Source organism: Heptranchias perlo, chromosome 32 (genome assembly GCF_035084215.1).
Source record: "Heptranchias perlo isolate sHepPer1 chromosome 32, sHepPer1.hap1, whole genome shotgun sequence".
Classification (NCBI taxonomy): domain Eukaryota; kingdom Metazoa; phylum Chordata; class Chondrichthyes; order Hexanchiformes; family Hexanchidae; genus Heptranchias; species Heptranchias perlo.
The window spans coordinates 12,109,279-12,121,891 of NC_090356.1; the positions used below are offsets into that span (position 1 = coordinate 12,109,279).

At 39.1% G+C, this 12,613-nt stretch overlaps 1 protein-coding gene across 5 annotated transcripts in view; it reads left to right on the forward strand.

The window, feature by feature from the left end:
* Nucleotides 1-12,613, forward strand: part of kif1b (kinesin family member 1B) — a 220,179-nt gene that overhangs the window by 107,649 nt on the left and 99,917 nt on the right. For all 5 annotated transcript variants that reach the window (XM_067970370.1, XM_067970371.1, XM_067970372.1 and 2 more), the window contains 5 exons: nucleotides 3,017-3,096; nucleotides 4,713-4,819; nucleotides 5,853-5,936; nucleotides 8,180-8,360; nucleotides 10,252-10,324. In XM_067970370.1, the coding sequence (XP_067826471.1) occupies nucleotides 3,017-3,096; nucleotides 4,713-4,819; nucleotides 5,853-5,936; nucleotides 8,180-8,360; nucleotides 10,252-10,324 (525 nt within the window). The remainder of the gene's footprint in view (nucleotides 1-3,016; nucleotides 3,097-4,712; nucleotides 4,820-5,852; nucleotides 5,937-8,179; nucleotides 8,361-10,251; nucleotides 10,325-12,613) is intronic.

The window sequence follows — 12,613 nt, forward strand, 5'->3', positions numbered from 1 at the left end:
TTGATCCATAAACAGAGGAAAACCTTGATAGAAATTGTATGTCAAGTTTAGACTTTAAAAACTTGATTTAAAACGTATGTTCAACAGTCTCTTGCACATTCCTATTTTACCTAGTTTTTAGTGGAAACCATATTGTTGGCGATTCTCAATTCCCATTAAAATTTAAAATGGATGGAAATCGCATCATGAGTCAAACTGTTCTGATCCAAAAAACCAATCATGTTAGAGGCTTTTCTTCAATTTTCATGTATGCCAAGTTAAAATTTAACTTTTAGTGTACTGAATAAAATGGAAAGTTGTGATTTGGTTAATGTTGAGTCATCAAAGTGTAGTCCTAGTTGTGTGGCTTTGACTTTAGAGGATTCATCCACTCAAGTGTGGAACATTCAGGAAATACTGACATTATCACAATGATTTTGTTTCAAGGCTCATGAACTCAAATGTATTTATTTCAGTTGTAAATTCTGTGCGGTCTATTTTCTTCCTATACTAACTATTTTGTGTTTCTTGTTTTACGTAATTCATGGTTCTCTTCACTTGTTACCCATTTTGTTGAAGTGTCTTCCTTGTGTGTCCCCCTTACACTCATGCTTTTTCTGTCGCTTTTTACTTTGGCATTTCTGTTTCCTGACACCTTGTTGCTTAGATTTTGACTCCAAGGCCATGTGATCTTTTTGCTGACTCCTATGGAGTGTTCTCTCCTAAGAAGGTTGGTATACATGATAACTTTGAGATTGTAGTGTTAAATGGTCTGTCATAATCAGTGGTGCTCATGTTAATACTAAAATATTGTGTATGTCGGTGTTAAATCTGCCATGTCCATTCAGTAGAATACACATTACAGGAGATGTATTTCAATCTACTGATACCAATTTTCAACCCTTGAATACCACTTGCTACTGCACTAACCTCCTGCAGTCTGGGCTGTGGACTGGACAACAAAATAAGTAAGATCGCTCTTCAATTAGCTAATAAGAAGCAAGATTCAAAAAGGGCAACTTGGACTGTAACTTTTAATAGTTTAAACTTACAGGTAGTTTGTGAAAATGTCTCCTGGGAATGCTGTTCTGATAAATCTTTAAAATGGAATATTTTGGAAGGCTGTTCGACTCTTGCATTGTAGGTCAGTTTTGCTCCCTCCCATTGTTGTATCTTACTTCTATGAGGTGCTGCTTCTTGGTGCCTGCCTCCTGATTGACTATATTTGCTGAGCTGAGACCAGGCGATTGTGTGGTGAAGTATCTTTGATGTGTAGTTGAATGAAACATTTAAGATACTGATCCATTTTACTGTTCACTAATTTTTCATTTAAGGTCAAATTGAACGAAGCATGATTAAAGCAAGACTTTTTGCCTTTTAATTGTCAATTTTAAAATTGAACATTACTGCTGGATGTGGTTGGCATAGTGGCCTCCACCCTGGACTTTCATCTCCAGGACCTGGATTCAAATCCTGTCCAGACTGATGGGATGAAAGATTCCTCTGTTGGCTATAAGGGTCCCACGTGAAAGTTTGGGCAATCTGATCGTTTCAATTTCTAGCTGTGAACATAGTTAATTTTTTTTTTGCCAAATTGAAAACTACAGTTACAGTTCTTACAATCCTATTTCAATTCCGTATATTCAGCACTATGAACAGTGATAATTGTTCTTTGCTCAAAGTACATATATTCAGCAGAGCCATAATTAAAACTGTCTTCGCAAAGCAGCTTCACTGAGCTGCTGAATTGTACAGAGGTGTAATGAGAAGTGGCAGCCATTGCAGATTACGTTCATCATGCTGTTATTTTCAATTTTACATTTAAAAAAAAAATCAAGCTGCAAGCTATCACAGCTGGAAGTTTAAGTGTGCTCTGATATATGATTTGAAATAGATTTTTTTGCATTTGGACTTCAGTCCTTGACTTGGGTTTTCAAGACTGCAGCCAAGCACATCTGGAGTTAAGTAGGGCAACTTGAATGATGTGAAAAAGAGTATGAAGGAGCTTAATAGTCCCCATTAATTTGAATGCATAAAATATAAAATTCAATACAGTGTCATTTTTAAGAAGGGTACAAACAGTTGATGTCCCCTTGCTATGAGGCTGACTATAACCGGCACTCAATTTTATTATTGCACCGTTATCTCACCCTTGAATATAGTTCATATTCATTGACCATAACTTGTCCATATAATGAATGGGTTTACAGCTGGGTGGGAGCTCATCAATATCCTTCTTTCAGTTCTCCATGTGGTCAGTAGCACTCAGTTCCTTTTGTAGAAATTTAATGCATCTGGTCTTGTGTATCAAATAGCAAATTAGAAACTGTGGATTTTTCCTCCCCTGAACAAACTGATCTATTGAAGGCAATGTTGTGGGGGGTTCTATGCATGGCGACCACCTCTACCTCACCAAATTGCCATTGTTCATGTGTGAGCTTGGACAGAGTGACCCTGAGATACTTGATTGTTAGGGGCAATCGCAGCTCAATGTGATCATGCCTACAAGTGCATTTTTACAGAGGTCACTAGGTATCATTAGGATCTGGAACCATGGTCTTTTCTAATCTTTTTGTTCTCTCTTCTTCCCCCTTCCAATCCATCTGGACACAAAAAGGCCAGTTCTGGTATTTCAATTGCCAACATGCCAGATCTGGTTAACTGGGCACAAACTAGGGATTGAAGCTGGTACTCTCCTGTTTTCTATTATACATTTGTATTGCATTTACTTATGGAGACACCAGGTGAACGAGTTGTGAACATTTGGTATTCTTAATAAAAAATCAAATTTCTTGGAGCCAAGATTATTCCTAGGATACTTGGTAGCCCAGAATGATCACTGAAAATGCAACATGATTTCTTTCAATCTCAAACAATTTAGATGGCAAAATGCTATTTTGGCTGTTGGATAGAGATTTTGTGTTGCAAAGAATGATCTGAATCCAAGCAAAATTTGCCAAAAGATTATTTATAAAAACTACAAATGTAAGTTTACTATTCTCCTATTGTTTTTTTTACTGTTCTCTTTTTCTGTTAGACGCCACATCTTGTGAACCTCAATGAGGATCCTCTCATGTCAGAGTGTCTTCTTTACTACATCAAAGATGGCATCACAAGGTAATGAGATGAAAAAGTCAAGCCACTTTGAAGAAGGTGTCAAGTAATGACAACCTGGGTTACTGACTCATTCTTGATCATCCTTGTTGACTTTATAAAACTTGACAGTGATGGATTTTTTCCCATTAAAATAGGCTACTTGGATTTTGTTTCGAAAGGTTAGATTTTTGTGAAACTTAAATAGCTACAGTATTCGTACATTGCGAAATCTAATCTTTTCTGGAATTTGCATAAAATAAGAATTGTAATTTCAGATACTTCAGTAGTTTGATCACCTTTAAACTCATCTCATCTGACGCTTAACATCATAAAATTCGGACAACCACTGCATACCTAATTGAAACTTAGTTTCAGCCATTTAAAAAAAACCTTTAAACTGCACCTTCTATTGCACTGGAAAAGTTTTGTACGAAGTTCCTTTTGTCAAACTCTTCCACTGAAGGATATCAGTTGACCAGATTGTGCTCAGTTTAAATGATCTAATCAATGAAGCAGTCCAGTACGTTTTAATCAGTGACTTGTTAGTCATGTTATACTTGAATTCGCTTGTACTCCTGAAGGAGGTTTACACCTAAATAATTGTTCAACTTATTCAAAAAAAATACTGAGTTTGGAAATTTTCTAATTCTATTTTGTAACCAACATTTTTAACCACCTTCTCGAGGGCAATTAGGGATGGGCAATAAATGCTGGCCTCGCCAGCGACGCCCACATCCCGTGAACGAATAAAAAAACCAGACTAATCGTATATTGTCCTTGCTGGCTAATGAGTAACATCAAATTTGCTTCAGAGGTTTCCTGTCTATTAGTAGGGTATAATGGATTGAATCTAGCATTAAGAAGCTTTAATTTAATGATGAAGTCATGTTATGTGTAGTTATTAACAATTTTGATATATGTAAACAGGAACTGTATCAAAGCTAACTTGGTTTTAGAAAAGTTTTTCTTTCTAGGCACACTTTTTGTGCTCAAAATGAGGATGCTCATGGTGTGGAACGGAATAATTTCTACCTTTTGGGTACTGAGTATCAGAATTGAGGAGGGGCTTCCATGTTGGGCATTCACTGAATATATTTAAGAAGGAGCTAGATAGATTTCTAGACACACAAGGCATCAAGGGGTATGGGGAGAGAGCGGGAATATGGTATTGAGATAGAGGATCAGCCATGATCATATTGAATGGCGGAGCAGGCTCGAAGGGCCAAATGCCCTACTCCTGCTCCTATTTTCTATGTTTCTATGAGTTCCCCTGTCAGTGCACTGACAAGCCTAAATTCCTGTTTCAGAAGCTTATCCCACGCTACACCGTTATAATCTTCCCATTTCTCACACTGTCCCCGTGATCCTTGAGTGAATTGCCGATTCAGTAGCCATTTCCTAAATGTCCCCTAAAACTTCCAGAAAGCAAGATTCACCCCATCAGTTTAGGCTAGATTATTGCCTAGATTCAGAGGGGAAAAGATCATTTTCAACTCCTTTGCATCTCCCAGTGACTCATACTTCAAACTGAATTTAATTAGCTCCATAATTAAAAATTTAACACATTAGTAAGTGGAAATCTCATTTGATTTAGGTTTGTGTTTAAGTGCTGTGAATGTGTATTTTTTAATTATAAGGGTTGGCCAGGCAGATGCCGAGAGACGTCAGGATATTGTTCTCAGTGGAGCACACATCAGAGAAGAACACTGCAGTTTCAGTAGTGACAAGAATCAAAATGGAGAAGGTAAAAACTAACAAACCAATTGCTTTTGTAGCTTTATGTTCAGTTTTTTCAACAAGCTTTATAAGTGACTTTACCTCATCACTCTCTCTGTTGGAATCAGAATTGCGAGTTGTCTGCACCTAAACTGGGTTCCCCAGATCCTAAATTGGCACCGTACAGTCTGCAGAAATTGTACAGACTTGGCATGCATTGGGCTATAACACGACTCCACATTTTTTTTTTAAAATGGGGAGGTCGGAATAATTTCATCCTTTTATGTGTAATTGTGGTAATAAAGCTTTCAGATACTCATAATATTTTGTAAAATAGGGAGCTTGAGTTTTACAATCACAACCTGTTACAGATATGATGCTGCTTTTTGCAAGTTGAAAGTGCGTCTTACTAGTTTTGTGTCAAAAGAAATTGAATTCATAGTGCAACACTGGCTTGTTCCTTGTGACCAGAGGGGAATATGATACCAGGGTAGAGTTTTGTGATATGTTGCTGCACCACAAAATAAGCTATGTTTACATGGATGATTTTAAATGTTCATTCTGAATGTAATTGTATTAATGACAATTCCAACCAGAGATGCCTCTGAGAGGCTGATGTCCAGCTTAGATACCATATTTGGGATGTGATTCCTTCTAGTAGGATATTAAACGCTACACTACAAGTGAATCTGAAGCCCATTAACAATGGGTGATGGTTGTTAGTTGGTTTTAACGTCATGGTTTATGAATGGTGTAGCTATCATAAACCAAGAGCAGCTTTTGAGTATGCTGTTCATGCTATGTACAAAATTGTAATGAAACAGTAAGCTTGCCTTGTGTGAGGTTTAAAAATTGTTGCTGATTGTAAAATATTGTGATCAATTTAGACACTGCACAGATGGTATTAAGTACAGGTCAGCCTAATGCTTCCCTGACAGTTATCAGCTCTAAAGAAATAACCTTTCTGCATCCAGTGACATAGTTTTCTCCTGCCTGTTAACCAGGGTCTTTGGCAGAAGCTGGCAATGCTTCAATCTGTTCATTCTCATTTTTCTTTGCAGTTATTGTTACTTTGGTGCCCTGTGAAGGATCTGAAACGTACGTGAATGGCAAACGAGTCGCCAATCCAGTGAAACTACGTTCAGGTCAGTAAAGCACAGATTGAAGTGTCAGTCTGGCAAATTTATGTTTGATGTTTCTTATGCTTGTATGGTCTGGGTTGGCATGGTCTTCAATATTGCATTGTAGTATTTTCTGTTGTGCTATGTTACTTCTCTAGTTGGTGGAGGGGATTCTTTCAATGTTTTTCAATTGCAAACTTTTCCCCCCAATTTTCTGCCCTTTCTCGAAGATGCTGACTTTTGGAGGTATGGTTCCATGATGACCTACAGCCTCTGGCATCTCTCCCAAGGTGTCCAAGCTGATTCAAATGTACACTACCCAGCAGGAGTCAGTAGCCATGAGTGGGAACCCTGGCTGTTTTTCTTTCTCACTTTTTTCTCATGTTAGACCAGGGGTGCTGAGGGGCAACTACAGACCCATAAGTCTAACACCAATACTTAATAAAATAATAGTATGGATCATCGGGATCAAAGTTGAGTACATGTGTGAGAATCTAACAAATACCAGCCAATATGGCTTTAGAAGAGGAAGATCCTACCTGATTAACTTCCTTGATATTTTGAGGAGATGAAAGCCCCTATGATGGGATGTACTTAGATTTCCATAAAACGTCTAAGGAAGTCCCTCATGAAAGACTGCTGCTGAAGCTGAAAGTGGGAATTCAAGGTAAAACTTGGTATGGATAAGGAATTTGCTGAAGGAAAGAAAACAAAGTCTAGTTGTTAGGAGAGTGATGCTTAGGGCAGGGGAGCGGTTGGACAGATTTGAATGGAATGCCCCAGGATTTGGTGCTCTGGCCCACACTGCTCCTAATCCATCTACATTAGTAACTTGGATGCAGAAACTGCATACACACTAGTCAGGTTAACAGATAATACTAAACGGGGGTTGTTGCTGTCAAGATGAGAAAAGTAATCAAGGCCTAGAAAGAGAGTTGGACAAAACGCGCAAATAGGTAAATCAATATACTGTAGATAAGTACCAAGTACAATCTATCTTCTGGATGGCTGAGCTAAAATGGGACAAGTGATCATTATTTGTATGTACCTTATGTTCTTGTGAATTATAGTGACCCAACTGCTGGCCTGCCAGCGATCAGCTATCGCAGGATAGACCAGGAATCAAATCCGAGACCTTGTGCACTCTATTGATTGGTGCCATACTGAGTCAAGAACAATTGTTCAAACTAATGGCTCTGGAGATAGGTGCACTGCTTGGTGTGCTGCTGCTGAGCCATACAGTTGACTAAGTTTCAGGCTTGGATCCCTGTGTGTTTAGCTAATCTCAGCCAAGGTGGTGGTGAGTGCACAATAGTTAGCATCAATGTCCCTTGTCTGTGCAAGAAAAAGCTTTTGCCATTGTTCTCTCTCTGCATCATTATCCAGTGATTCCTGTTGCAAAATTTTCATGTTTAGATGTCAGATGAGGACAGAAATAGCCTCAAAGCCTGATAAAACTGATCAAACCTGTATATCAAAAATGGCCAGTTGGGCAATGCACTAGGAGGCTGGTGACTTCTTTGGGACCATACCTCAACATTGAATCACCATCTTAGGCCAAAAGCACAACCATGTGGAAAGAGTTGAGAGGGTATCAGTGGTAGTCCTGGGAGTGCGGCGATCAGCTAACGCAGGACAGACCAGGAATCAAATCTGAGACCTTGTGCACTCTATTGATTGGTGCCATACTGAGTCAAGAACAATTGTTCAAACTAATGGCTCTGGTACTTATCGACAGTATATTGATTTACCTATTTGCATGTTTTGTCCAACTCTCTTTCTAGGCCTTGATTACTTTTCTCATCTTAACCCTTGCCAAGAATATTAGGGGTGGAATGGAAGAGAGCAGGTCTGCTTCATTTCCTTCCTCCTCACATCTTTCCCCCTCCCCCACCACCTCCAAATAATTGCAACAAGACTTCCGGGAGAGGAGGGAAGAAGAAAAATTTAAGTCAACAGCAACATTGACGATCTGTAGACCTACAAGAATTCATTGCCCCCAAACTTTTGAACCAGTTATTGGAATATTATCTTCTGATGTTGTAGACCAAAATATCTACAGAGCCTGACAGATGTAGAGTATATTCACTCTTACACTGAACTTGCCACTTTTTCAGGCACAGTGCGAGAAAGCCTCTGAAGTGAAAAGTAAATTAAGTGCATGTATCCACTGCCACTTATTTCCACGCTGGTCTTTTAAAATTTTTTTATCTGTCCTGTTATCAATTGTTCTGAAATTTGAAACTGTTGATTCAAACTTGTTTTAGGGAATCGCATTATTATGGGCAAGAACCACGTGTTCCGATTCAACCACCCTGAGCAGGCACGCGCTGAACGAGAGAAGACCCCGTCTGCTGAGACCCCAGTAGAACCTGTTGATTGGGCTTTTGCTCAACGGGAACTTCTGGAAAAACAAGGCATAGATATGAAACAAGAGATGGAAAAAAGGTAATTGTAGACTCGCAAGTAACCTGGAAAATTTCTTTAAATGTATATTTTTGGGTCAATTTGTAAGGTTCTCGAGGTGAATGGTGTTGATGCTGGAAATGGGCCTAGTACCAAGATCATGGGTGCACAGATCAGATGAGTGCTAGATGAAGAATAAAAATGACTTTATTACCCCAACTCCTGCTACACCAGTGTTGCACTTCTGTTACCCACACCAGCCACTCTTGCGAGCCTGATGTTTATTACATTGCTGACACAAGTGAGCTGCATTAAATAATGATGTCTTACTTGCATTGGCCAGGTTGTACTTGCACTGGCTTCCAATGCACATAGTCATGCAAGTTATTTTGCATGCATTTCTGCGCAGGCCCCAAGTTTTTGTAATTTTTAAACATTGCCTAACATAGAGATAGTATGTAAATACTGTAGTAGTGCACATTCATCTAACTATTGTAGTACATCTACTGATCATAAGGGGTTGGTCTTGAGCTGCTAGGTTAGTATATAATTAAGGCAGTTGAATGTGTTACAGTCCACTTTAGATTCTGGGGCATGATCAGCTACAGTTGTTATACTGAAGGTGAGACATCACTGAGCTGCCATTTTGCAAGTGGAGCAGTGCTGCCAAATTTGGCATCTGTTTTGGTGACAGCTCAACTGACTTTCATGACAGATGTACTCTGCTCAGGGGCATAAATTCAGTGGAAAAAGTATCAGTTCGATCGGTTACTGGTAAAACAAAATTGTCTTAAATTCTGGCAACTCTGTGAAGTGAGAAAAGAACACCTTGCATTTATATAGTGCCTTACCGAGTTCGGAACATCACAAGGCACTATACAACCAATGGATTACTTTTTGAAATGCAGTCAGTGTTGCTATGTAGGCGAACTCAACTGCCAGTTTGTGCAGGGCAAGATCCCAAAACCAGCAAATTAATGAATCCGAATCAGTTTTTGTTGGTTGGGAGGAATGTTGGCTCGGACACCAGGTGAACTTCCTGTTCCTCTTTGAATAATTTCATGGGATCTTTTTGCATCCATCTGCGGGCCAAGGCGGGGTCTCAGTATAAAATCTAATCCAAATGACAGTACCTCTGATGATGCATCCCCCAGTACTGCATGATCAGCCTTGATTTATGTGCTCAAGGCCGCGGTGGGAATTCAACCCACAACCTTCTGACTCAGAGACAAGTGTGCTACAGACTGAGACAATAGGGGTCACAGGACAGTGTTACACCCACCGTGCCTGTGTTTGTCTGACTTTGACTTTCCAGTGTTGTCACTGCATTGTCATAATCCCATGCACAAAACTTGCACGCCATGAAATGTCAAATAGGCTAGCATTTCAGATCTGACTTGCCTCAGCAAAGTTTTAATGCCTACTGATAAGTACGCATCTGGAAGGAAGTACCATCAGCTCTTTTTTTTGTGGAAGTATCACTGCTTTTGGGAAAATCGTTAGCATCACCGTGAACATTTTGTGGCTCCTTAAAGGGCACAACCAATGTAAGCCTTTTCCTCATTCCTAATAAGACCTGTTACGCAAAGCCTTGTTACTACTGGTAATTGGAAGTTTGAAAAGACCCCAAATCTATCTAAAATTGCCTGCACTCACATCATTCCATCCATCTACTCTGGCCTGTGATATTTTCGACTACACATTAGTAATGCCTTTTTTTTGCATGTGTGTCATGTAATTTGCACTACTGCAAATATGTGCCTACAGAGAAAATGTAGTCCATGGAACTGCTTTACTGAAAAACAGAAATGTAAGCTAGGCAATCACTTTCAAATCTGCCCAGTCCTGAGTCTGTACTGACCTACCGGGTCTCAGTGGCCGCACAGTATGAAGTTGTCCTGAAAATGAATCTCAACCATTCTATTCTCAACAGACTTCAAGAGATGGAGATTCTGTACAAGAAAGAGAAGGAGGAGGCAGACCTGCTTTTGGAGCAACAACGCTTGGTAAGGGTTTTTTCTCCTTTAATTTTAACATTTCTTGTCTGTCAGATGTTTTAATGCATTAAATTGGCCTGAAAAGAGTGGATTGTTGATGCTTGCTTTGTTGACCTCTGGACACTACTAATTTTGCACAATCTTTTACCTCTGATTTTTCATTGAGCTCTTTGTGATGAGTCTTGAAATGGATCATCTAAAACTGCATGGTGCAATCCACTTCTCTTGCATGGGACTTGATTTTCCTTGTACCTTCTGGAGAAATAACGATTCTGCCATCTTTGAACATTATCCCACAGCAAGACTTATTCGGAGAGACGAGGGTTATGTACTGAATAGCTGTTTTAGCTTATAGGATAATTAATGCAAGGATTTTGTTTTCTTGAGAAGAAAAGCAGTTGTTGAAAAACGAAACCATTCCATTGTAAAATTGAAATAAATGTTTTTTATATGAATTAGTTCAGTTTTAGAACTTACAAAGATCTGCGGGGAAAATAACTAAATGCTTAACAAAATCAGCAGTAAATAATTGTGAATATCGGTCAGATGAAATAAATCATTTTTCTTGGGAGCTTACAAAACTGGATAGCGCTCAGCTGTATTTGTTTGTAGACAAACCATTTTTTAATCCTTTTTGAAGTTGGTCATTTTTGAATGAATGCTACAGTATATACCTGTAGTTTGTTTTACAAAAATTGTGCAGTATTTTCCCCCATAGACTTATTTTGGATTTGCTCTTAAAACATAAAATGTGCTGAGAACTGGCTGGCACCATGGCTAAATATTGGCTTCTCGCATCTGGGACTTCGGTTCAAATCCGGACTGATGGATGAAATTATCCTCCTGTTCTCGCTGTAAGGATCTTAAGTGAAATGAGTTTTGGGGAATCTTCAGTTCCTAATGGGCATGGGCCTACAGCACAAAACTGCCCTTAATTTGGTCGTAGTTGGCAGTGTCACTCGGAGAGGGCTAAGGATGTTTGGTGTGGGAAATGGAAAAAATGCCACACTGATGCAGTAGGAGGTTGGGCAAAGTAGAGGGAGCTTTACTCTGCATCTAATGGTGCTGTACCTCTAACAGGAGTGCTTGATAATGAAAATGGATGTCTGAAATTATATGTGTTCCATTCCCGAGCACCAACATCCACAAATTACATTTTTTTAAATGCTTGCAGTTCCCCTGATTGACTCAACAGCCATGTAGACCAGAAAGGTCCCTGGTTCAACCTCCAGTTTGAATTAGCTGACCTCTGCCAACATGGTAGTAGCGATACTACAGTTGGCTTCAATATGTTAGGGAAAGGAAAATTGGCCAGGGTTCTGACTCCCTGAATGGCAGTACTCATGTCTGAATGTTGGACAAGTACAGGATTGAGCATGGCCTTGCTTGGGTAGCCAGCGGAGGCTTACTCCATGGGCTAACACGTGATGACCGGCCACATGGGTCGGGTCAGGTCAGTCACTGGAGGATGCCTAGTGCCTGTGGAACCAGAACTAAGCAAGGAACCAAATCTTTCAGGAGTGGGGAGAGGGAGACAATTTTCAGGAAAAAGAAAATAAATATTTTTTGTGTTTCAGTTGTAGCATTATTGGCGACGTTCACTCATTATTACAATGAATTAGTATTTCAAGCAGCACATCTCTACATTTAGAAAACAATGTATCTAATCCTATGAGGATGCTTATAATATAGCGATTTCACTAGTTGTCCCAATTTCATATGCTGACTATGAAAACTCATCACTGCTAATATATAAAATACATGCTCAAAAATGTGTACATTTATAAATTGGGTTTCTGATATATTGTTTGTTATGCTGGTAGTAGGAGATTTTGGGAGGTTTCTTTGCTTTCTTCAACTTTGAACAGTATTGGAAAGGTCACTTGCTTTTTATAAACTTCTGATGAGAAAATTGATACACACGTTAAAAGCATGCTGTGAATAGGGTTAATTCTGCCTTGCCTAATTGCACTTGTGAAGCAATTAGGGAAAGAGGAGGAACCATAATGTATAGTTGGCATTTTTAAAGGTTAACAATTAAAGTCTTGCCAAAAATCAAACTGATACAAAGAAAAATTAATCATTTAAAAAAAAAACTGCTTTTTTTAGTTAAACTGTAAATGTTAATAACTTAGATAGCACTGAGTAGGAGTTACTGAGTCAGATGTTGTGAGGGAGCTGAATTAAAATGTTTGAAGTGACCTGATTTTGAAAATCCCATACTAATGATGTAGCTCTACTTGCATTCAGCTCAGTCACGCTGTCAGGTTCTGTTATTCCAAGCCAGATTTCCTGATG